The 26,061-nt window shown below is 45.3% G+C and overlaps 1 protein-coding gene across 8 annotated transcripts in view; it reads left to right on the top strand.

Annotated features, from left to right (window-relative positions):
• Positions 1-5,107: 5,107 nt before the first annotated feature.
• The window catches only part of CDC14B (cell division cycle 14B), a 146,015-nt gene continuing 125,061 nt past the window's right edge, over positions 5,108-26,061 (top strand). For 4 of the 8 annotated variants that reach the window (XR_004443306.1, XM_033236667.1, XM_033236663.1 and 1 more), the window contains exon 1: positions 5,108-5,727. Coding sequence is in view for 7 of the 8 variants with exons in the window: in XM_033236667.1 (XP_033092558.1) it covers positions 5,568-5,727 (160 nt within the window). In the remaining variant the exon portion in view is untranslated. The remainder of the gene's footprint in view (positions 5,728-26,061) is intronic. The other 4 variants (XM_033236662.1, XM_033236657.1, XM_033236659.1 and 1 more) reach the window with 1 other exon arrangement.

Here is a 26,061-nt window from a genome sequence, read left to right as displayed (position 1 = left end):
TACGCACAAATCTTTGAAGTAAAATTACAAAATAAGACCTAGATTTAAGAAGTGAAGTCTGGGCGTGGTGGCTCAGCCTGTAATCCCAGCACTTTGGGAGGCCCAGGCGGGCGGATCACGAGGTCAGGAGATCAAGACCATCCTGTCTAACACAGTGAAATCCGGTCTCTACTAAAAATACAAAAAATTATCCGGGCGAGGAGGCGGCGCCTGTGGTCCCAGCTGCTCGGGAGGCTGAGGCAGGAGAATGGCGTGAACCCGGGAGGCGGAGCTTGCAGTGAGCTGAGATCCGGCCACTGCACTCCAGCCTGGGCAACAGAGCGAGACTCCGTCTCAGAAAAAAAAAAAAGAGAAGCGAATAGTGAGGAGGGCGAATAGAGAGGAGGCAGCATTCAGTAGCACCGGTGGAAACATTTAGCCAAGAGAGCATGAACTCGTGGAGTATTGTTTCCCATTTCCCCCATATTATTAAATTCAACTCTAGAGACAGACTGACTACCTGACAGTATGTAGAATGCACGTCAGCATCTTTGTTTTTCTTTTCTTTTTTCTTTTTTTTTTTGACACAGAATCTCGCTGGAGTGCAACGGTGCGATCTCTGCTCACTCCAACCTCCGCCTCCCGGGTTCAAGCGATTCTCCTGTCTCAGCCTCCCGAGTAGCTGGGACTACAGTCACATGCCACCACACCCGGCTAATTTATCAGCGTCTTTCAAAAGGTAACGCAAGCCGGGTGTGGTGCTCACTCCTGAGCTGAGATCGTTCCACTGCACTCCAGCCTGAGGGACAGAGCAAGACTCCCTCTAAAAAAAAACAACAAAAAAACCGGTAATGCTAGAGGAAGATTTGGGTATCATTCAGTCCCTTAAGGCTCAGGCCTCTTTGGCTTTCAGGTGAAGGCTACTTCGATCATACTCTGAACACAAGACTTAAAATAACCAGAATTCTCATTGTCCCCTACCCCTGCCCCCTGGGGTTTCATTATTATTATTTATTTTATTTACAGTCATGTACCACACAATGATGTTTTTTTCAACAGACCACATACAGGACAATGGTCCCATAAAGTTTCAATACCATAGTTTTGCTGTAACTTTTCTATGTTTAGATAATGTTTAGATACATGAATACTTAACCACTGTTATAGTCACCTACAGTATTCAGTACAGTAACATGCTGTACCTGTTTGCAGCCTAGGAGCAGTAGGCTCTCCCGTACAGCCTAGGTGTGTAGTAGACCAAACCATGTAGGTTTGCGTAAGTACACTCTATGATATTTTCACAACGATGAAATAATCTAGTGACACATTTCTTAGAAGCATTCCCTTCGTTAAGCGATGCATGATTGTAGTTATTTTTAGCAGGAGTGTATACAACCAAAAAACAAATTAACAGCAGAAATATTGTTTTAAAAATCTACAATACTATGGTGTGGTCTGAGATCCAAAGAAGCTCATCCAAGTTTCTGACATTTTACACAACTATACACGTTATTTAATTTCAGAAGCCCACCTGCAAGGCAGGATCCCTTTAGACCCTGCTCTTGGCAGTGAAAAATGATGCCAGCCCCTCAGTACTTGAGCCACATGTGTATCCTGTATCCTGGGTTTCCAAACCAAACTGATTTAGTGACCTAGGATAACTGCCATGACCTCTCAAATGAGAATACCACGCAACAGGGCATGAGAATGAAACCCCTAGCAGTGTCCAATATTTGGTGGTAGCTCAACAAACATTCATTCCTTCCATTTTTATGGTTCTAAAAGATTTTCATCTTAAGGGGCATGAACATGGCAGACTTCGGATTAATGTTGGGATTGCCAGGATATCCAATGAAACAAAACCAACTCTTTTTTTTTTTTTTTAATTTATTTTTTTTGAGATGGAGTCTTACTCTGTTACCCAGGCTGGAGTGCAGTGGCGCTGTATCTCAGCTCACTGCAAGCTCTGCCTCCCAGGTTCATGCCATTCTCCTGCCTCCTGAGTAGCTGGGACTACAGGCGCCTGCCACCACACCCGGCTAATTTTTTGTATTTTTAGTAGAGACAGGGTTTCACTGTGTTAGCCAGGATGGTTTCAATCTCCTGACCTCATGATCCACCCGCCTTGGCCTCCCAATGTGCTGAGATTACAGGCATGAGCCACCGCGCCTGGCCTTTTTTTTTTTTTTTTTTGAGACGGAGTCTCACTCTGTCGCCCAGGCTGGAGGGCAATGGCATGATCTTGGCTCACTGCAAGCTCCACCTCCCAGGTTGGAGCAATTCTCCTGCCTCAGCCTCCCAAGTAGCTGGGATTATAGGCATGTGTCACCATGACTGGCTTATTTTTGTATTTTTAATAGAGATGGGATTTCCCCCTGTTGAGCAGGCTGGTCTCGAACTCCTGACCTCAGGTGATCTGCCTGCCTTGGCCTCCCAAAGTGCTGGGATTACAGGTGTGAGACACCGCGCCTGGCCCAAAACAACTCTTTTTATACATGAGAGTGAAGACTTCAGTGTGTGCCCGTTTTCCCATATGACTGCCACCTAAGCCCTCTAGTTTTATGGAAACTTAACTTTTTATGGAACGTACCATATTTATCAAATTTAACCTTTTATGAAATTAACCAACTTATGGAAATTGACTTTGTACAAATTATTTATCTTCACATAATTAAAACTAATTCACAGATTCTGAAACTTAAATTATTTGAAATTTACATCACATATCTATCAACCAGTTGCTACTGATTTTAGTGTAACATTTCACATTTTCAGAATATGATCTATCTGGAATATACATATAAGAAAATGTTCCACAATTGTTTTCATTTCAGGGTGAATTTACCTAGGAAAGAGGAATATTTTAGAGAGAATCCCTCCTTTTTTTTTTTTTTTTTCTCTTTTCATTGTGCTGCGGTAATGTTGAGAATCAACCAGATGCATCTGTTCCCTAAGCTCCGCAGTTCAGGAAAAGGCAACCCAGCTTCTAGAGAGTTTTGGTTCCCTCTCTAGCCACTCATCTGGGTCCTCGTGTCCTCACTGTGAAAGGATAGCCTTGGGCCAAATATTGTCTAAGGAGCTTTCAAGCTGTAAAATTCTATGAGTCGTCAAGCAATGAACAACCAACTAATCAGGGAAGCAAACTAAAATACATTTCCTGTGGCCAAATTCTCAGAGCCCAGGGATCAACTTATCAAAGAGGGGGAGGAGTCAAACCATTCAAGAGCAGAGCCACACACACAAAACAAGCATCAGCTAGGAAACAGCATTTTTCTGCCTCTATCTAAACATGACCTAAAAACAAAATATAAATAGGGTTTAAAACTTTAATGTGTATACTCAGCACACAGACTTCCTATTCACAAGAAGGAAAGATACTTCCGCATAATCACAAAGTGTGGTCCTATACCTTGTCTGTTCATACTATACAAAGCATAAAATTATATACTTGCAAAGTATGAAAATATTTAAATGGTATAATTATCTGTATTTATGACACTTTTTTTTTTTTTTGAGATGGAGTTTAGCTCTGTCACCCAAGCTGGAGTGCAGTGGCACAATCTTGGCTCACTGCAACCTCTGCCTCCCGAATTCCCGACATTTAAACAAGTTACTCTCAAAAGACCAGAATGTCATGGAGATATTTGTTTTTCTATACTTCTAGGGAGCCACACGGACCAGTCCCTTGTAATATCTATTCAAAACAAGACCCACTCCTTTAAAATCCCTGGTAGTCTGGGAAACTGGGTGGCTTTCCAATGCTGAGCCCCTGGGCCAGTCTGAAAGGTCTCCTCCTCTTCCTCCAGGTCAAAACAAAGGGCTGTGACCTACCATTTCTGCTCTCTAAGACAGCCTCCCACTCTCTAGCTTTCTTTGCTGCCCCTGCAGACAAATATGTAGACCTTTTTAAATTTAAGGCCTTCACTGATGTCCTTAGGGGAAACAGAGGAGGAATGAATAGGAGAACCAACCTTAAAAAAAGGGCTTACAGAGCTGCTCATCTCTAGCTTCAGACACAACCCCCCTACTTCCTTATTTAGCAGTGCTTAAGGCAAAAGCCCACAACAATTGAAGTCAAAGAGCCCCTTCCTGAGGTGCTCTATGAAAATTTGCATTTCTGAGAGGCTTCCAAGGGGACTGACTCAAATTCATCTTTCTTTTCCCCAGGCTGGCAGTTAACTGCGGAACTGCAGGATAAAACGTTCAAGTGCTGGTGAAAAATAGGGACAGCTTGCAGATGTAAAATTGGGGGCCATGAAATCTTAACACTACTCTCCAATCTTCTCACCCTTTTAGATGCTGCCATGGACGTTTGTTTAAAGGCCCTCCAAAATGACAGCTTTTGGTTAAGATAGAGCATTATTTTAATCCAGTAGAAAAACAAGAGATATGACCCTACAGTGTGCCAGATAAAAAATTCAAGGACTCAAGTTGCCCCTTGCGTCAATACTTCATGATATAATCGGACCTGTCGACACCTCGGTATACACAGCAATGAGTGTATAAAATTACTGAATTAATGTGGGTGCTGGATTCCGAGATGAGAAACTCTGAGGTGCAAACCACCACGGTATATTGTGGTTCCACGGAAGTTTTATCGGGTCCTTAAGAAGCTCTTCTTGGCCTCTTTGAACATAGATCGATAAATAGAGCGTAGTTGTTTAAATAGTTCTACTAAAGTTCTGAAATTAACTCTACTTTAAATGTATATAGCTGCAGGTAATGTACTCAGGCCATACTCTTCCAAGCTGGCAGCCATGGCAAAAGTCCCTTTCTCTTGGCGCGAATTACAAGGAAATTCAAGAAATACTCTAAGATATATACATGCCAAAGACCTGGAGTTAAGTTACTAGGATGGGGCTGTGTAAATGTTTGGTGACTCACTAAAGGAAGTTGGGATCTGGGGTGCTGGCAGCCGGAGGACACAGAAGAAACAGAAGTTGGGGGGCCGGCGAAGGTCGCTAGCACACTTTACCTCTGATTGGCGGAAGCGCTCAGAGTTTTCTTTATGGCGTCACCGAGTACCTGCCTGTAGAAAAGCCCCGTCTCCGTGACGTCACGCCGCGCTGGCCAATGAAAGGCCTTAGTCTGCGGGCCCCGAGGAGGGTTGTGGGCCCTTTTTTGTGAATGAAGCGCCACGGAACAGCCCTCCTGGGGTCCCCACGAGCCGCGTCTGGCTGTGCCCCGGCGCCTACGCAGCAGCGTCCGCGGCCGCGGTGGGCACGCACGGTTACCCCGGGCAGCCCCAGCCGCCAGCGGCAGCCCAGTCCCCTCGGCCGCGCCAGCAGGCTGCGGGCACCTGGGGGCGGGCTGGGGGCGCCGGCCGCGGCAGGAGGCGCTGTAGAGAGGGCTGCGGCGCGGGTCCCGCGGCGGCCGCGGGAGGGAGCGGGGCAGGCGCTGTGGGCCGGGCTCCTCCTCCGGCTCCTGCGCGACCGCCTACCGCCGGGCTCCGCCGGCGCCCGCCGTCCCCGCAGCGCCGCTCTGCGCCCGCCGCCCCGAGCGCCCGCGCGGGGCTGGCGGGAGCCTCGGCGGGCGCGCGGGCGCGCGGGGCCATGGTCGTGGCCCCCTGACGGGCCGCGGCCGCCTCCATGAAGCGGAAAAGCGAGCGGCGGTCGAGCTGGGCCGCCGCGCCCCCCTGCTCGCGGCGCTGCTCGTCGACCTCGCTGGGTGTGAAGAAGATCCGCAGCTCCACGCAGCAGGACCTGCGCTGCCGGGACTCCCAGGACGACGTGTACCTGGACATCACCGGTGAGTCGGCCAGCGGGCGCGCGGAGGGCCCCGGACGGCCGCACCCGGCGCGGGGCCCTGGCCCACCCCTCCGGGCTGCCCGGGGCCTCCGGGGTCGGGCCGAAACACTTTCGCCCCCACCCCCTTAAACGCCCCGGCCGCCACACCCCCTTTGGGAGCCTGGCTCCTGGGGAGCGCCCCCGGCCCCGAGTTTCTAGCTGCGTGGGCTGTGAGCTGTAACTTTAGCCAGTGCATCCTCCTCCACCGGCAAGATGGACCGAGGGTCACCTTTCTTAAGTTGTGGGCGTCAGCCCGGCGTCTCGAACCTGCAGCTCCTCCCCGCGGGCTGCTTCCGAGTTCCTGTGGATTCCGCCTCCAGGGATTGCGAGTTCGGTTGGCCCTCGCGCTAGTCACAACCTCTCAATCAGCCCCAGAGGATTCCCCGAGCGCGCTGACCGCGCCTGGCACGGGAGCTGCCCCTTTTTGGCGTTGGCCAAACCCCCGCTGCTCCGTAGCCTTGGGACCCGGGGGCGCCGCGTTCCCCGTCCGGCGCGGAAGCCGGAGCCCCTCTCCCGGGCCTCTAGCGCCCTGCCCCTAGCGCGCCCCCCGCACGCCTCCGCCTCCCGGGGTCCGCTCCCCGCCGGGGCCTCGAGAAGGAAGGTGTCACGTTGATGGCATTCGAGCCAGCCGGCAAGATGAATGCCCGGGTTGTCACTTTGAGAAATCCCAGCCAGCCAGAGCAGGTAGCCAAGCAGCCCTTCGATAGCTGTTCTGTTAGTGCTGATTCGACCGTTCTTGGAGACTCATAAATCCAATTTGGCAGCTGTTAGGTTTGCTGGGATTGACAGTGACGCGTGTAAAGGCATTAAATGTGATGATGTATGTGCCAACGCTGTGTAAACAGCAGAGCTGTCCACGGTTTTGAGGGAATTGGCAGTCTGTTTTCAGTGGCGGGGAATGTGTCAACGGCGGTGCGTGGCGTTAATAAGAACTGTTTCCCGCCCCTAGCCTTTGATAAACCAGGTAAGCTGGAGTGGCGAGAACATTAAGTTGAAGTGTTGAGACAAACAGACGTTTAGGAGAAATAATATTTTAGGTTCATGGACAATCTGGAAACTAAGGTCCTTTTGAAATGAAGCTGAGAGCAGAGCAGGTTTCTCGGCTTTGGTGGATGGCCCTTGGGAACCAGAGCGGGCAGAGGAAGGGGTTGTCCTGAGTACCCAGTCCCCTGCCGATAGCTGCGGGGGTTGTGCGGGAGGTGAAGCCTGCTGAGGCTGAGAAGCCAGGTCCCTCCAGCGTTGTGCACTTCCCAGAAGAGGGCCTCGCCGAGGACCAGTGGGACTGGGAGCGCGTGGGCCTATACGTAGTTTCTGCCCGTTATTATTTATACCTCTTCAAAGGATCTGTGTTGAATGGAATTTAATTTTAAGACAAGTAATGCATGTACATGGTGCAGAACTCCAGTTCTAAAGGTGCACAGGAGTACTTACAGAAAAGTTGGTCTCACAACCTCCAAGTGTCCTTCTCTAGAGGCAACTACTCTTCCCAGTTTCTTGTGAAGTCTTCCAGAAATAGACTGTGCATGCATACTATATATGCTATATATTCTTTACCACACACGTGCGAGTAGCACACAACATGTTGTTTTGCACATTGTTCCATTTTCCTTATGTTTCTTATTAGAATGATTGTTCTGAGTTGGTGCATACAAGACTGGCTTGATTTTAATTACCGCTTAGGCCAATGTACATATGGTTTTATGAGTGAAACCATTAACAAGTACGTATGGATTTAAATGTATATGTAGATTTAAATTTTTTTTAACCTATTTAGACAGTCCCTGTTGATGAACATTTAGGTTTTCAATCAGAAGGTTTGTGACAGCAAAGACATTGGAGTAAATCTTTCTCCTTGATGGAGATCAAATATGATGTGGCTAGCCTTCGTGAGGCAGTCACCAATTTATTAACTTCAGAAAAATATAACCAAGCAGAATACTGAGGAGAGGTGCATTATATGAAATAAAAATGCTATCAGAGGGCAACCCTCTTGGGTCCCCTTCCACGTTGTGGAAGCTTTGTTCTTTCACTCTTCACAATAAATCTTGCTGCTGCTAAAAAAAAAAAAATCCTATCAGATTGCAAGCCCTAATAATGGAAGGGTCCAGCTTTAATGTAAGGGAGCTCCAGGGGAGTAAAGGCTATAGTCACCTTTCCCTGTGACTTCTCTAGGTCACAGTGATAGTCCTCAGTGATAGTCTGCAGTGTGATATACAAGGCCAATTAAAGTATCTTCAGATGCAGAGTTTAGATTACTTTTTATTGGGCTTTTGGGGGAAGGCTTGAGGCCTGTCCTCAGCAAATGGCAACTGGTCCTTCCCTTCCCAATGTGTTTTTCCCTCTATTATTGTTTTCTTAATTTAAACAGCAGTACATGCACACTTCTAAAAAGTCAAACATTATCAAATGAGTTTTTTCTTTTTTTTTTTTAGATGGAGTCTTGCTCTGTTTCCCAGGCTGGTGTGCAGTGGCTCAGTCTTGGCTCTGCCTCCTGGGTTCAAGGGATTCTCCTGCCTCAGTCTCTCAAGTAGCTGGGAATACAGGTGCCTGCCACCACGCCTGGCTAATTTTTGTATTTTTAGTAGAGACAGGGTTTCACCATATTGGCCAGGCTAGTCTCGAACTCCTGACCTTGTAATCTGCCCGCCTCAGCCTCCCAAGGTGCTGGGATTACAGGTGTGAACTTTCACCTGGCCTATCAAATTAGTTTTATGGAGTCTCCCTCCCTTGGTAGTATTTTTCCTCCTTCAATTTTCTGTGCACATTCAAGTTTCTGGAAATTGTGCCATACCAGCAAGATTAGTTCTCTTTTTTTTGAGATGGAGTCTTGCTCTGTTGCCCAGGTTGGAGTGCAGTGGCGCTATCTCGGCTCACCACAACCTCTGCCTCCCAGGTTCAAGCAGTTCTTCTGCCTCAGCCTGCTGAGTAGTTGGAACTATAGGCGCACGCCCATGTCCAGCTAATTTTTGTATTTTTAGTAGAGATGGGGTTTCACTATGTTGGCCAGACTGGTCTTGAACTCCTGACTTTGTGATCCTCTCCAGCCTAGACCTCCCAAAGTGCTGGGGTTACAGACGTGAGCCACTGTGCCCGGCTGTTTAGTTATCTTTTGATGGCTGCAATGTATGGCCAAATCATGATTTATTTAGTAGTAATAAATGGATGGTTATTTGGGAGTTTTCCAGTCCCTATTGCAAATGGCTGCAGTAGCATCAATGTGTGTGTCTGTCTGTATGTGTGACTGTATCTATAGAGTGTATTTCTAGAAGTCAAAATGCCAGGCCAGAGTACATATGGACTTTATCCATTCCTCAGTGGACTGTTTGACTATTAGGAATAATGCTGCTGTGAACATTCCTATACACGTTGTTGCATGGACATGTTTTCAGTATAACACCCAGGAGCAGAATGGCAGGATCACATGGTATCTGCATGTTTAATGTTTTAAGGAACTGTCAGACTCTTTTTCCAGAGTGGCTACACCACCAGCGTTCCTGCAAGCAATGTAACGATTATTCCACATCCTTGCCAACACTTATTATTGGATTGACAAGATTCTTTCACAGTGGAGTAGGTTTGTAAAAATTAATGCATGTTGTCACTTCTGTCCACCCTGGCCTTCAATACATCATTTTTTAACTTAGTCCCTTGACATTTTTATTGCAGCCTATTTAATCTGTAAATTGAATTCCGATAGATCCCAGGATACTTCATGTGTGTGTATTTAATATAGGATGCTTAATGCCTATTTTTGTTCCTGTTGTCATTTGTTATATATCACTATTGTTTAGTATCTAGCCACCCACACCCCTATACTGGGCATTTACTCTTACTAGGAGCAGACTAAGGGGTTTAATTCTCATTCTAACCCCATCCACCTCTCACGGAGCCATTCATTCACCTCTTGCCATGTGCAATGACATGAATTTTTTTTTTTTTTTTTTTTTTTTTTTGAGACGGAGTCTGGCTCTATCGCCCAGGCTGGAGTGCGGTGGCCGGATCTCAGCTCACTGCAAGCTCCGCCTCCCGGGTTTACGCCATTCTCCTGCCTCAGCCTCCTGAGTAGCTGGGACTACAGGCGCCCGCCTCGTCGCCCGGCTAGTTTTTTGTATTCTTTAGTAGAGACGGGGTTTCACCGTATTAGCCAGGGTGGTCTCGATCTCCTGACCTTGTGATCCGCCCGTCTCGGCCTCCCAAAGTGCTGGGATTACAGGCTTGAGCCACCGCGCCCGGCCGACATGAATTTTTTTACTTGAGCTGTACTGCTAGTTCAGTTTCAGTCTACTATGAAAACAAAAGGTCCTAAAGACAAAGTAGGCGGGCGCAGTGGCTCATGTCTGTAATCCCAGCACTTGGGGAGGCTGAGGCAGGTGGATCACCTAAGGTCAGGAGTTCGAGACCAGCCTGGCCAACATGGTAAAACCCCTTCTCTACTAAAAATACAAAAATTAATTGGACATGGTGGCATGCGTCTGTAGTCCCAGCTACTTGGGAGGCTGAGTCAGGAGAATCTCTTGAACCAGGGAGGTGGAGGTTGCAGTGAGCTGAGATCGCGCCACTGCTTTCCAGCCTGGGTGACAGAGTGAAACTACACCTCAAAAACAAAGCAAAACAAAACAAAACAGGCAGTGTAAACTGTAAGCGTTAATGGTAAAAAGATGCTGAGTACAGATCAGAATGAGCTGTTACCAGTCTAGGAAACTGGAGGAAGTGGGGAGGTTGAGGAGGATTTTCAAGGAAAAAATGCTAGATTTTTCTATGAACCTCCTTAATGTCAGAGGTCTGAATCTTTTTTTTTTTTTGAGATGGGATCTGGCTCTGTCGCCCAGGCTAGAGTGCAGTGGCACGATCTCAGCTCACTGCAAGCTCCGCCTCCCAGGTTCATGCCATTCTCCTGCCTCAGCCTCCTGAGTAGCTGGGACTACAGGCGCCCACCACCACACCCGGATAATTTTTTGTATTTTCAGTAGAGACGGAGTTTCACCTTGGTCTTGATCTCCTGACTTTGTGATCCGCCCGCCTCGGCCTCCCAAAGTGATGGGATTACAGGCGTGAGCCACCGCGCCCGGCCCAGAGGTCTGAATCTTTATCTCTATTTTCCTATCCCTTCAATAGGGACCTCCATTCATGGCAGTGTACTTTTCCTTTCCACAGGAAAAAAAAATGGAAAGACTCTAACAGTACTGCGTATATCTGTGTTTGATGATTTATAAGATGTAATCGTTGGTGCAGCGCTTCCATTTATTTTACTATTTTTATTTTTACAATTTCTGATTAGACTGGGAGCAGTAGCTCACGCCTGTAATCCCAGCACTTCGGGAGGCCAAGGTGGGCAGATCGCTTGAGCCCAGGAGTTCAAGACCAGCCTGGCCGACATGGCAAAACCCCTACTCCGGAGGCTGAGGTGGGAGAATCACTTGAGCCTGCGAGGTCAAGGCTGCAATGAGCTGTGTTCGTTCCACAGCACTCTACCCTGGGCAAAAGAGACATAGTGAAACCCTGTCTCAAAAAAAAAAAAAGGAAAGAAAGAAAAGAAAAATTCTGATTAGTAAAGAATATCGGTGCCTGCACGGTGACTCACGCCTGTAATCCCAGCACTTTGGGAGGCCAAGGTGGGTGGATCACCTGAGGTCAGGAGTTCAAAATCAGCCTGGCCAAGATGGTGAAACCCTGTCTCTACTAAAAATACAAAAATCAGCTGGGGCTGGTGGCGGGTGCCTGTAATCCCAACTACTTGGGAGGCTGAGGCAGGATAATTGCTTGAACCCAGGAGGCGGACATTGCAGTGAGCCGAAATCGTGCACTGTGCTCCCTCCTGGACGACAAGAGCAAAACTGTGTCTCAAAAAGAAAAAAAGAATATTGGTAATAGCTGCTGGGTCTGCCATGATCTAACTTCTAAAGACCGTCTGTATTATCACAGTAAATAATTTTATTGGAGAAACACTAATTGAGGTCAAGATTGTCATTTTAAAGCACTGATTAATGGTGATATATTGGATACTCATCAAATAAACAAATACAGCGTTGTCTCCTCCCTCCTTTTTAGGATCTTTAAAATTCACAGCAGACATTAGACAGGGAAAATTTATTCATTAATTCAAGAAGTATTTATTGCATGCTTACTATGTAAAATAGTCATGCATATTCATTGCAGTGATGGAAGTATATTTTTCTTGATAGAAAAGGAATGCTGTTATGTAGAACACTGAGTCAAGGAGAAAAATTGCTTTTTCTTCAAGAGTTTTGTGTTATAGTAGATTATTCAGTTTCAGGAATCGAAGCCCGTCATAGTGTATAGTGTGCGTTTTTCTTCTTGCCTGTGTCTTGGTTCTCTACTTACACTTAAATTTGTCTGTAATGCGAATTTGCTTTCTTGATTTCTGTGCTTGCTTAATTCTTCAACATCTTCACTTCTGATATTCATGTTAGTTATCTGCTTTAAATCTAATTTCTTAGGCACTCCAACACCACATGCAGGCAACAATTTGGCAGTTTCAAATGTCACTCCTTACTTAAGTGGACATACAGAGTAGTTGGGCGCAGACACGAAGGGAAGGTGGAGTAATTGTGTTGCAGAAATGGTACTGATGCCAGGGAGTTGCCAGTCAGTGCAAACTGTAATTGCTTTGTGCTTTTGATTGGGAAGCAATGTTCCCAGTTTCTGTTAGGGTTAGGAAGAGCTGGACTGACACCACACTGTGGATATTTAGGATGGAAGAAGGGCATTGGTGCACACAAGTGACATTTCTTGGAAGTTTCTGAGATAGTCTGTGGGAATCACTGAATTGATAGGACAGATGTTTTGCTTTTTAGGGGAAAGAATTTCAAGAGATCAAAGCCCTGCACACTCCCCTGTGAAGAAGCCAAAGGGCCAGAGAGAAAATTGGGCCACGTTGATGTAGTTTCTTTCTGGCAAAGCCATGACTACCTGACTTTTACTGTTGCCGGCAGATAAAGCTGCTTCACAGAGTTGTACATAAATGATTTATTGGACATCCCCTAGTTAGTCCTGTGCTGCTTAGGCTAGGAGATGAATAATTACCTACTGAATTTTAGGAAAAGGAGCAAAACAAGCACAGCATTCAGGTCTTCTGCAGGTCATGCTGTTTTCCAAATTGACTGTCATTAACAGTCCCAGTTTTCCAGATATTTTATTCATTCAACAAATGCATAATGAATTTGTGCAAATGAATACCTACTCTGCCAAGCTTTCTTCCCCCTTCAAGTGCTAAAAATAGAGCACTGCTAGAGATAGTCCCTGCGCTCATGGAGTTTATGTTTCCTGTGTTAATTGAGAGAATAACACTGGGAGGGTCTGCGGGAGAACTAGCATATAGAGTAACCATATCGCATATTGTGATTGAAATCTTTAGGGAAGAAAAACTTTACTCAAAGAGTTTTTGAAGAGCCAGTTCTATGAGGCCAACTACGCTAGCTGCTAGACACGAGGACACCATGGAAAGCTAGTCTCTGCCCCGTCCCAGGGTTGAGCACAGGCGGGTTATCAGGAGCCTTTTGGAGGCTCGATGCTCTCATGTGCCACAGATTTGTTGTGAGAATGAAGTGAAGGGGGTGCCTGTGAAGTGCCTGGCTCGATGCCCATTGATGGCCAGGGCTGCATCAGTGTTCTCTCGTGTCACACGCATGACAGCAGCCGCGAGGACAAAGGGCAGGCTGAGGCACAGTCATCACGCCTGGAAGGGTTTCAAACTAAGAAGCAAACATTCCTGTGTACTTGCACAAAAGGTTCAGTGAATCAGCACAGTGGAAACGCAGTGTGTTCCTGTCTCTGCTTCTGAGAGCGAGCTCAGGGCAGAAATGCTCCCGATGAGGCTGGCTCCATACTTGTCAGGGCAGCGGAGGAGGTTTGGCGCTGTGGTGATCATCTTTTCTGCCTTGGGAGAAATGTTACAGTTTCTCTGTAGAAAGATGTCCTATAAGAGGAGGAATAAATCAAAGCTGTTACTTCATTCTTGAGGCTATTGTTATGTATTTTTCTTCTACTGAAGACTTATATTGCCTAAGATTAAATTGCAGCTAAGTTTATTGTTGGGGAGGTCTTCTTAAAGATGGGAGACCCCTCTACCATGGGAGAGCCTGAGATAGAAAATAAAACAACATATGAAATTATTTACTGATAGAGTATAAATTTTCAGAGTGGTTAATTTAAAAAATGCTGTTCTTGTGTATGTTTTAAAATAGTGTTTCACAGACAATTATCCAAAAGATTTGAAACCGATGGTGCATATTATTGGCAGACAGGGCCTTTTTTTGTTTGTTTGTAAAACAAATTGCCTTTCAAAGGACATTTCCATGCTTAATGTGTCGCAGAGACACAAGTTATTTGGAAAGGTTGGGAGTAGGATATAAAGAAGAAATTAGATCTTTAAATCTATTTTTTATTACCCTGGGAAAAGTGAATTTTAGTAGCCAGTATTTTTTGTTTTCCTTCCCATCTTAGCTTCTGAATATTTTTATTACCTAAGTAAATCCTTCACATTAAAGTTGTTATAAGGATTTGTAAGTTGACATGAAAACATAGACAGACCATTTGAACATCTCAAAGCCACACCTCCTCTAGATCAGGCGCCTTTGTGAATGAGGTAAGTAGGTGCGGAGTTGTTGAGGACAAATGTGGAAGAGATTGTATTAGAGACAAACAGACTGGTTCGCAGGAGCTAACCAATCTTCAAATATTGTTTCTTCCCACTATTTCATTTTTAGCTTCCAAAGTGAGTCATTTGATTTCTAGTGTTATAAGAAGAATTGACTTCCATATTAGGCAGGGATTACTTTTGAAAACATTTCCAAAATTGATTGTAGCCTTCCTAAACTCAAGGATATTGAACTGGAATGTGTACTGTGTACATCTCATCTGGACTCTCTAGTTTATATGAAAGTTTTACGCCCTTTTCTCTCTTTTTTTTTTCTATAGCTTTTCATGGATACTGCTCCAACAAAGGTATTCAGATCATTGACTGCTTGCAGTTCTTTTATATTACTTTAAGCTGTAGAATTTCATCTGTTAGTTGTCGTTCTCAGTTCCGTCCTTTCCTGTTTGCGTGTCTTAATCTCCGGCAGCAGATGCAGTTTTCTGGAACTGTAGAGCAGCGTTGGTATGTTTACGACTTGAGTGGAAATCTGCCTTTAGATGAAAGGTTTTGTTGGTTTCTGTGATGGTTAACACTGAAAGTAGTTTCTGCGATATTTTATTGGATTAATAAGAATGCCAAGTTTTGGGTGGTAGATATTTTTTGGTAATATTCAATTTTTCTTTTTCAATTGAATCTCACTTTCGTAGGCTCTGTGGAAAGGGTACTCACAATGAGTTATAACTATAACAGCTACTCCTGAATTTTTCTTTTTTTTTTGGCGGTCATTTAGTTCTTTCTAGACATTTATTTGACTAATAGATTTATATCCTATTTACTGAGTTTGGCAAGAGGGAAATGTCATGAAATGCTAGCTAGGGGAACAGGGTAGTGCTTCTATATTCTTTTTTTAATTTACAAAGTATTCTTGCCGGGCGTGGTGGCTCACGCCTGTAATCCCAGCGCTTTGGGAGGCTGAGGTGGGTGGATCACAAGGTCAGGAGATCGAGACCATCCTGGCTTACACGGTGAAACCCCATCTCTACTAAAAATACAAAAAAGTAGCCGGCCGTGGTGGCAAGCGCCTGTAGTCCCAGCTACTTGGGAGGCTGAGGCTGGAGAATGGTGTGAACCTGGGAGGCAGAGTGAGCCGAGATTGTGCCACTGCACTCCAGCCTGGGCAACAGAGCAAGACTCCGTCTCAAAAAAAAAAAAATACATAAAAAAGTATTCTTATTCACTTTGACTTTCAAATGCCTCAGATATGGGTAGTAAGCAAAAAACAAATCTGAATGGGCGTGGGCGTGTGTGTGTGTGTGTGTGTATGTATGTGTATGTATCTATATATCTTTCCAATTTAAAACAATTCTAACTTTAATCTCTTGGTCTTTTATACAGTTTCTTTAATCTCAGCATTGTTTATATTCTAGAGGAGCAGTTCTCTTAGAGAATGCTTCATTCACCAGTTGTTTCACAAATTTGGTCCTGTTCATTGTTTTTGAGTCTGAAAAGCTGAAGAAACTAGGCTGGATAAGTTAATTCTAGTTGCATAAGATCACGTATCAACTTCATTTCTCAGATAGTTCAGTTTTATACCATTAAAATTTGGTTGGCAGTGTACTTTTTACAAAATAAAAACATCTTGTTCCTGATGTCTGTGATATTTATTGTTCTTTCAAGTTCTCATTTGAAAGTAAAATTACTTTCTTGGCACTGCTTTGTGGTTTATGACATTGATCTTTTTATATCCAATCCATAATGCCATACTATCATTACAGATTCTGAATTCTGCAAAGCCTTCTCTCAATTTTAGGACCATCTCAGCTGAATCATTCTTTGGGTTTTGCTCATTTATTATTTGTATTTATATGAACGGTGCTATGGAATTAATTAATGTATCCATTCACCAAGTATTTATTGAGCAACTACTTGAATTGGGCAAGTGTTATTAAAGAACGGAGGGGAAGGGATTTGAAGATTTATACATGGCCCTTTTCCCTGAAGACTGAGAAAGAATACACTCTTAAATCATCATCTCAATGAAGACAGGTAATGAAAGAATTAGTCATTATGTAGTTTTGCTCTTTTCTTCATTTAAATAGCATCAGTTTGAAAGAATTGTGTGTTGGAAATGTCACTCGATCATTCCTATACAAAATGAATAATTTGGACTGGGCACAGTGGCTCACGTCTGTAATCCCAGCACTTTGGGGAGGCCATGGCGGGCGGATTACTGGAGGTCAGGAGTTCAAGGCCAGCCTGGCAAACATGGTGATACCCTATCACTACTAAAAGTACAAAATTAGCCAGGCGTGTTGGCATGCACCTGTAGTCTCAGCCACTCAGGAGGCTGAGGCAGGAGAATTGCTTGAACCAGAGGTTGCACTGAGCAGAGATTGCACCCTGCACTCCAGCCTGGGTGAAAGAGTGAGACTCCATCTCAAAAATATATATATGAACGAATAATTTTTCCAATATCTGGTAAAAATAATCTGTCTTATGGTATGTCTTTTCTTGTGTGTGTGTGTGTGTGTGTGTGTGTGTGTTGTAACCTTTAAAAGAAACAACAGGGAAAAGTGTCATTTTGATATGTAACTGATCATATATAAGTATATGTTAATAATTCACTGAAAACCCTATCTCTATTAAAATATATCTGAAGGAAAAGGTCTACATGTCAATTAGTTCTACATCTCTAATTTGGATCTCTAGCTATCCCAGAGGATATAATTTAAAATAAGATTTCTTGTTTATTCTCGGTAAGAAGTAATTACAGAGCACCTTTAAGATGAGTATTGCTTCTTAAATTGAAGGCACTAAAGATAAAGATTGCTAAATATTTTGGGAACTAGATGTAATTGTGTGACTTGAACTGAAAAGCATTCTAATTTTCCATTCATTTATGGGTGCTAGGGAAGAACTGCTTTGACATGAATGTATAATAGAATTCGAATGTGGGTCTGAAAATTTGGGGAGTTGTTCTCAGTTTGCTCTTGGAATTTATTATTGTAATACTGTCATTAGGTAGCTTGTTGGAAGCAACTAATATGTGAAAGTGAAGCATCTTAACATGTATCTCTTCTGACAACTGTCAAAAAAGCTTTGAGTTTAGCTAACAAACACAACTGAGGCTGGGATTTTAACTCCACTATTAATATATTCTAATTTTAAACTACTGTAACTGAAAGGGCGTACAGCACTAATTCAATCCAGATACGTTTGAGTGCGTTTGATAGTCTCATCCTTGCAACAGCTGCTGAAAAAGATGTGGTAGAGATTTCAGACTGGACCACTGACGTCTGGGAATTGACACTAGCAGGCAGACTGGGTCAGGCAGGGTAACCTGGTGCCGCCAGCTGGGTGCATGAAGACCTTATCTGTAAAAGTCAGAGAGAGTCAAACAAGATGGGTGCCTCTGAATGAATGGGATCCTTGGAAAGGAGGTTTGAACTAGGTTTTAAAGATTCTCATATTTTCCCCTCCACAACCAGAAGGAACTGTTCTGGATCACAGCAACTAAGAGTCTGCTTTCTGCTTCTCCACAGCGCCGTTCCCCTGTGGTGGCAGTTGTGTGCTGGGTGATAGCTGGGAGTGGGAATGGACTCTACTCCAGCGTGAGGGAAAGATTCTTTTTTTTTTTTTTTTTTTTTTGAGACGGAGTCTTGCTCTGTCGCCCAGGCTGGAGTGCAGTGGCCGGATCTCAGCTCACTGCAAGCTCCGCCTCCCGGGTTGACGCCATTCTCCTGCCTCAGCCTCCCGAGTAGCTGGGACTACAGGCGCCCACCACCTTGCCCGGCTAGTTTTTTTTTTTTTTTTTTTTTGTATTTTTTAGTAGAGACGGGGTTTCACCGGGTTAGCCAGGATGGTCTCTATCTCCTGACCTTGTGATCCGCCCGTCTCGGCCTCCCAAAGTGCTGGGATTACAGGCTTGAGCCACCGCGCCCGGCCTAGATTCTTTTCCAACTTCCCCAGATCCATCCCACATTGCTCTTGTATTCTGCCACTAACAAACATTAAGACATCACATTAAACCTAAAGTAAATGACAGCTTTGCTCCATAATGAAAATAATAATAATAATAATGAACTCTGTCTTACTGAGGAAGGCAGGAAAAGGAAGAAATACCTCAAAGCATCCCTTATCCATGGGGGCCTTTTCAGGTAGCATTGATCAGATTTTTAGAGCTTAAATTTATGGATTCAGAAGACAACCATTTCCTGCCACAGTGCTAACAGAATTTTTTCTTAATGTGAGAGTTTTGGGAATTCTGAAAATAAAGATATGTGGGATATTCTGAAAGCTAACCAGTAATTCCCAATAAACTCAGATCTTTCTTTCTTTCTTTTTTTTAATCAAAGCTCTGGATTAAGAATTCTTATTAATTTTTTTTTTTTTTTTTTTTTTTTTTTTTTGAGACACAGTCTTGCTGTCTTGGCCAGGGTGGCATGCAGTGACACAGTCATAGCAGCCTCCATTTCCTGTACTTGTGATCCTCCCAAGTAGCTGAGACTACAGGTGCATGCCACCATGCCCAGCTAATTAAAAAAATTTTTTTTAGTAGGCCGGACACGGTGGCTCACGCCTGTAATCCCAGCACTTTGGGAGGCCGAGGCAGGCAAATCATCCGAGGTCGAGAATTCGAGACCAGTCTGACCAACATGGAGACACCCCGTCTCTACTAAAAATACAAAATTAGCTGGGCCTGATGGCATGTGCCTGTAATCCCAGCTCCTTGGGAGGCTGAGGCAGGAGAATCACTTGAACCTGGGAGGTAGAGGTTGCGGTGAGCCGAGATCATGCCATTGCACTCTAGCCTGGGTAACAAGTGTGAAACGCCATCTCCAAAAAATAAAAATAAAAAAAACACCAAAAAAAATTTTTTTTTTTTTTTTTTTTTTTTGAGACGGAGTCTCACTCTGTCGCCCAGGCTGGAGTGCAGTGGCGCAATCTTGGCTCACTGCAAGCTCCGCCTCCCGGGTTCCCGCCATTCTCCTGCCTCAGCCTCCCGAGTAGCTGGGACTACAGGCGCCGCCACCACTCCCGGCTAATTTTTTTGTATTTTTTTTTTTTTTTTTTTTTGAGACAGAGTCTCACTCTGTCGCCCAGGCTGGAGTGCAGTGGCCGGATCTCAGCTCACTGCAAGCTCCGCCTCCCGGGTTCACGCCATTCTCCTGCCTCAGCCTCCCGAGTAGCTGGGACTACAGGCGCCGCCACCTCGCCCGGCTAGTTTTTTTTTTTTTTTTTTTTGTATTTTTTAGTAGAGACGGGGTTTCACCGTGTTAGCCAGGATGGTCTCGATCTCCTGACCTCGTGATCCGCCCGTCTCGGCCTCCCAAAGTGCTGGGATTACAGGCTTGAGCCACCGCGCCCGGCCATTTTTTTGTATTTTTTAGTAGAGATGGGGTTTCACCATGTTAGCCAGCCTGGTCTCAATCTCCTGACCTTGTGATACAACCGCCTCGGCCTCCCAAAGTGCTGGGATTATAGGCGTGATCCACCGCGCCTGGCCCAAAACAACTTTTAGTAGAGATGAGGTCTCACTCCGTTGCCCGGGCTGGTCTAGAACTCCTGGGCTCAAGCGACCCTCCTGCCCAGGCTTCCCAAAGTGCTGGGATTACAAGCATGAGCACTGCACCGGCCTGGAACTCTTGGTTTAAAATGATTTCAGAGAACAAATAATATTCTTTTTTTTTTTTTTTTTGAGATGGAGTCTTGCTCTGTTGCCCAGGCTAGAGTGCAGTTGTGTGATCTTGGCTCACTGCAACCTCCGCCTCCCGGGTTCAAGCAATTCTCCTGCCTCAGCCTCCTGAGTAGCTGGGATTACCGCATGTTACCACACTGGCTTATTTTTGTATTTTTAGTTGAAATGGGGTTTTGCCATGTAGACCAGGCAGGTCTTGAACTTTTGACCTCAGGTGATCTGCCTACCTCAGCCTCCCAAAGTGCTGGGATTACAGGCATGAGCCACCATGCCCGGGCAACAAATATTATTTTAATATGGAGACTTTTGAATGTAAATATTGTTTTGTCCTTTAATGGTATAAAAGCTGTTTTTTAGAAAAAGCTGATGTTTTGGGTGCCTGTTACACATCCCATCGAATGTAACACAAGCAGTGCTGCTTTGTGGTAACTATTTGTTTTTGGAAAAAAAACTTTTTTTGAGGCAAAGTTTCGCTCTTGTTGCACAGGCTGGAGTGCAGTGGCTCAATCTCAGCTCACTGCAACCTCCGCCTCCCGGGTTCAAACGATTCTCCTGCCTCAGCCTCCCGAAGTGCTGAGATGACAGGCGTGAGCCACCACCCCTGGCCCTTGAAATATTTTACTGAAACTAAGTAGGCACATATACATCTGCAGTCAGTGTCTTGCTTTGCCTTCCCCAGAACAGATGCTGAGTCAAGGGTCCAGTGCGAGTACTTGCTTTGGGAATGATCCCAGGAAGCACTCACAGGGGAGTGAGGAAGTGAGATGGTAAGGAAAGGCTAGCTACAAATGGCTCATGATCAGGCAGGTGACTACTGTGGGAATGGAGTTAGAGGCCGCAGGGGAATCTTGGGAGCCAGTATAGGACACACGCTGCAGAGTTATCCTCACTGAGCGTTGAGGGTGTGGGATATTTATATGCCAGTCACTTACCCCTGCTTGAGGCTTGGCTGGGGAGTGGAGAGTGATCATTTTCAAGTCCTGTGACAGGAGGCAAAATGGACTCTTTAGGCCAGAGAAAGCCCTGAAAGAAATACTGGTGCAATTAGAAATTGTGCTGCAAGTGGGAAGGGGATATGTCTGGTTCTTAACAGCACCTGCTGCATTCCATTACGTTATTGTTATTTTTTTCCTCTGTGCTCTTAGTGCTATTATTGTAAGTTCTTAGCTGGTTCCCTCTCAACCATTATCCCTAAATTGGATGTGTTATTGTCACTATGTTGTGTCCTGATAGGGCATTTTTGACAGCGAATGTTGAGAAAGCATATGCATGTGACAGGGCGGATTTGTTAGAAGCAGTGGAAAGGTGAGTACTAAACTGACTGTTTAAAATGCAAGCCTCAGCCGGGCACAGGGGCTCACACCTGTAATCCCAGCACTTTGGGAGGCAGAGGCGGGTGGATCACCTGAGGTCGAGAGTTCGAGACCAGCCTGGCCAACATGGTGAAAACCCATCTCTACTAAAATACAAAAAAAGTAGCCAGGCATGGTGGCACACACCTATAATCCCAGCTACTTGGGAGGCTGAGGCAGGAGAATCGCTTGAACCCAGGAGGCTGAAGTTGCAGTGAGCCAAGACCGTGCCACTGCACTCTAGCCGCAACCCCCCCCACTGCCCCCGCCAGAAAAAAAGGCCGGGGGTGGTGGCTCACGCCTGTAAGACAGGTGGATTACCTGAGGTCGGGAGTTTGAGACCAGCCTGACCAACATGGAGAAACCCCGTCTCCACTAAAAATACAAAGTTAGTGGGGCGTGGTGGCGCATGCCTATAATCCCAGCTACTCGGGAGGCTGAGGCAGGAGAATTGCTTGAACCTGGGAGGCAGAGGTTGCAGTGAGCTGAGGTTGCGGTGAGCCGAGATTGCACCATTGCACTCCAGCCTGGGCAACAAGAGTGAAACTGTGTCTCAAATTAATAATAATAATAACAATAATAAATAAATGCAAGCTTCACGAGGCCTTTTCAAGGAAATGTTTAAGGAAACCAAGTAAAGATAAGTATGCAATTAAGGACTGTTGGAAGTTGTGTGATTTTTATGAAAGGCTTTATAAACATCACCGTACTTGGAGGTTTGACTAACAGTTGTGTGACTAGAATTACGGCCAGTGACAGGTCCTGACTTTGGTGAATGCGGAGTGACTGGAAAAGCTGAGCCATTGCCAGTGTAGCATGCCAGGAATGGATCTCCACAGAGACTGCGGATTCCGTTCAAGTTCCATTTCCAGGAACTCCTCGTCCTCAGCTAGACAGAGTGTGTGCCTGTAAAGTCGACCACTTTAAGTCTTTTATTTCGAACAAGGGCAGGTAACAAATAACTTAGGTACTCTTGGGAATGTTTCAAGGTGGATCCACTGGTTTAATTGTTTCAGGGTTTCTGATCTGTGTGTCACATGCTTACACGAAGCTAGGCAGTAGGAGATCACAGGTGACCACGTGATATCACTCAGTGCTGTTTACTGTCAGTACCTTTTCGGATGCTTTCCTCTGTATTAAAATCTTGCGCAGTGCCTTTTCATTTTTTCTTCAGAGATAATTCAGTCTGTTCTTAGTGAAGGGGAAACATAAGTCATACTGCTAATCTTGTAAGAAGTGGAATTTAACATGCTCAACTTTCACATGGGATCAAGATTCAATAATAAAAGCCTTGACATTGGAAGCATAATAATTTTAGAAGTAATTTTGCTGCAGTTTCTCGAATGTCAGTGGGCAGCATTTAGAACGTGGTTGACTGAGTAGTGCCGTCTTCCTCCCCTTTAAGCCTGCACTTGTGGTGCAACCAGGTTTCTAGTTTCATGACGCATTTATCATTGGCCTATGCCTGCCCCTTGGTTCGGCTTCCTGTATTTTTCAGACGTGACCAACTAGACAGCACTATACCTCTTCACTTGGAGTTGCTTTCTTTTTCTAAGTTTTTCATTTCATTTTTTTAATAGGTAATGTATGCATGTAGTTTACAATTCAAAAGATTTACAAAAGAGTAAACAACATAGACTAAGGCACTTTCCTGTTTTCCCTCCCCATAATCTATCAATATTACTAACCTCTTGTGTATCTTACCAGAGATGTTCTGTGTATTTACATGTGTGTGTGTGTGTGTGTGTGTGTGTGTGTATGTTTCCATCTCCTCAAATTACGGCACATAATTCTCATTGTTCTGCATCTTGGTTTTTTCACTGCTCTTAGGGTTACTCAGTGAGCACAGAATTGGAACAAAGGGAGATGGAAGATCTTAACGGATGGTTAAGCTGCTGGTTTGCATCCAGTAGCTGGCTGGAGGCTGACGGTTTCAAGCTGCTCTAAGTTGAGATGTGGTGATAATAGCCTTGGTGTAGTCAGTGTCTCTTCAGTGCTAAGGCTCATGCTAAACCTGTGTCTCTCCCCAGCCCGCAAATACAGTTTCTATGATATAGGTGCTCATTACTTTTAAAAAAAGAATGCAGAGAGAAAAAAAAAATCATCAGTGATCCTAATAGCATAAAATAGCTAACTCCAGTAGTTAGGTTAGACTTGGTTGTGTGGTGATATAGTTTGGCTTTGTCTCCACCCAAATCTCATGAATTGTAGCTCCCACAATTCCCACGGGTCCTGGGAGGGACCCCGGTGGGAGATCATTGAATCATGGGGGCAGGTCTTTCCTGTGCCGTTCTCTTGATAGTGAATAAGTCTCATGAGATCTGATGGTTTTATAAAGGGGAGTGTCCCTGCACAAGTTCTCTTCCTGTGTCTGCTGCTATGTGAGACATTCTGCCACGATTATGAGGCCTTCCAGTCACGTGGAACTCTGAGTCTATTAAACCTCTTTCTTTTGTAAATTACCCAGTCTTGGGTATGTCCTTATCAGCAGTGCGAAAACGGACTACTATATGTGTTAATAAAAAATAAGACCCCCAGATCTCAGCAGCTGAAAATACAGATGTCATTCTTGTTCCTTGCAGAGGTGCTGTGCTTCAGCAGGGAGCTGTGCTTGTTGTTCTGCTTGGGGAACACGGGCTGATGAGCAGCATCTTCTCAGTATTGCCGGTCCCTGTGCAGAGGGAACAGAGCTGTGGAAGGTCTGGAATTAACATTTTTTTTTTTTTTTTTTTTTTGAGACGGAGTCTCGCTCTGTCGCCCAGGCTGGAGTGCAGTGGCCGGATCTCAGCTCACTGCAAGCTCTGCCTCCTGGGTTTATGCCATTCTCCTGCCTCAGCCTCCCGAGTAGCTGGGACTACAGGCGCCCGCCACCTCGCCCGGCTAGTTTTTGTATTTTTTAGTAGAGACGGGGTTTCACCGTGTTAGCCAGGATGGTCTCAATCTCCTGACCTCGTGATCCGCCCGTCTCGGCCTCCCAAAGTGCTGGGATGACAGGCGTGAGCCACCGCGCCCGGCCTGGAATTAACATTTAGATGCCTTTTTCCACTCATAGCTCACTGGCCAGAAGTAATCAAATGGCTCCACCCAACAGGCAATGTGCCTGTTAGGTAGAGAGCCAGAAATATTTGGTGAACAGCACTAATGACTACCACAGTTAGGTGTTAGGTTTTTTTTTTTTTTTTTTTTTTTTTTTTTGCGACTAAGTCTCGCTCTGTCACACAGGCTGAAGTGCAGTGGCGCGATCCTGGCTCACTGCAAGCTCCGCCTCCCAGGTTCATGTCATTCTCCTGCCTCAGCCTCCCAAGCAGCTGGGACTACAGGCGCCTGCCACCACGCCCAGCTAATTTTTTGTATTTTTAGTGGAGATGGGATTTCACAGTGTTAGCCGGGATTATCCTCAATCTCCTGACCTCGTGATCCGCCCACCTCAGCCTCCCAATTTTTTTTTTTTTTTCCCCGAGACGGTGTCTTGCTGTGTCACCCAGGCTGGAGTGCAATGGCGCAATCTTGGCTCACTGCAAACCCCCATCTCCTGGGTTTAAGTGATTCTTCTGCCTCAGCCTCCCAAGTAACTAGTACTACAGGCGCCCGCCACCACACCCAGCTAATTTTTGTAGTTTTAGTAGGTGGGTCTCATGTTGCCCAGGCTGGTCTCAAACTCCTGACCTCAAGTGATCTGCTGCCTTGGCCTCCCAAAGTGCTGGGTTTACAGGTGTGCCATGCCCGGCCCTTTTGTAAGTTTTTTTTTTTTTTTGAGATGGAGTCTCTTTCTGTCACCAGACTGGAGTGTAGTGGTGCAATCTCGGCTCACTGCAACCTCTGTCTCCCGGGTTCAAGCAATTCTCCTGCCTCAGCCTCCTGAGTAGCTGGGACTACAGGTATGCACCACCATGCCCAGCTAATTTTTGTAGTTTTAGTAGAGATGGGGTTTCACCATGTTGGTCAGGATGGTCTCAATTTCTCAACCTCGTGATCTGCCTGCCTTGGCCTCACAAAGTGCTGGGATTACAGGTGTGAGCCACCACACCTGACCCCACAGTTAGGTTTTTAGATTGTTCAGAGCCTGTTTAGATACACAGCTATGTCTATAGAGAAATACACTTGTTTTTTTTTTGAGAAGTCTTGCTCTGTCGCATACACTTTCACATCAACAGGATAAATATTCCAAGTACTATTATATCATTTCTTTTTTCCTATTTCATATAATGTAGTGGAATATTTTATTGTCATAAACACTTCTAAACATGGATATCTTTTTTTAGTGGATGTATACTGTTCCATTATATGGTTGCATAATAATCTATTTCCTTGTGTATCCTCTACTGAGCAAAATGTACATAAATTCATTTGCATAACATTGGGTAGAAAATTTGAGGGGTTGTGGACACCATCCCTAGCCAAGCCATGGTTTGCTGTTACAGTTTATAGGTTATAAACACAAGCGCTAGGCCGGGTGCGGTGGCTCACACCTGTAATCCCAGCACTTTGGGAAGCTGAGGCGGGCGGATCACTTGAGGTCAGGAGTTTGAGACCAGCCTGGCCAATATGGTAAAACCCTGTCTCTACTACAAATACAAAAATTAGCCGGGCTTGGTGGTGCACATTTGTAATCCCAGCTGCTTGGGAGGCTGAGGTGGGAGAATCGCTCGA

The sequence above is a fragment of the Trachypithecus francoisi genome, unplaced genomic scaffold (assembly GCF_009764315.1).
Source record: "Trachypithecus francoisi isolate TF-2019V2 unplaced genomic scaffold, Tfra_2.0 Lachesis_group16, whole genome shotgun sequence".
NCBI lineage: Eukaryota > Metazoa > Chordata > Mammalia > Primates > Cercopithecidae > Trachypithecus > Trachypithecus francoisi.
This window is presented reverse-complemented; position numbering and strand designations above follow the sequence as displayed.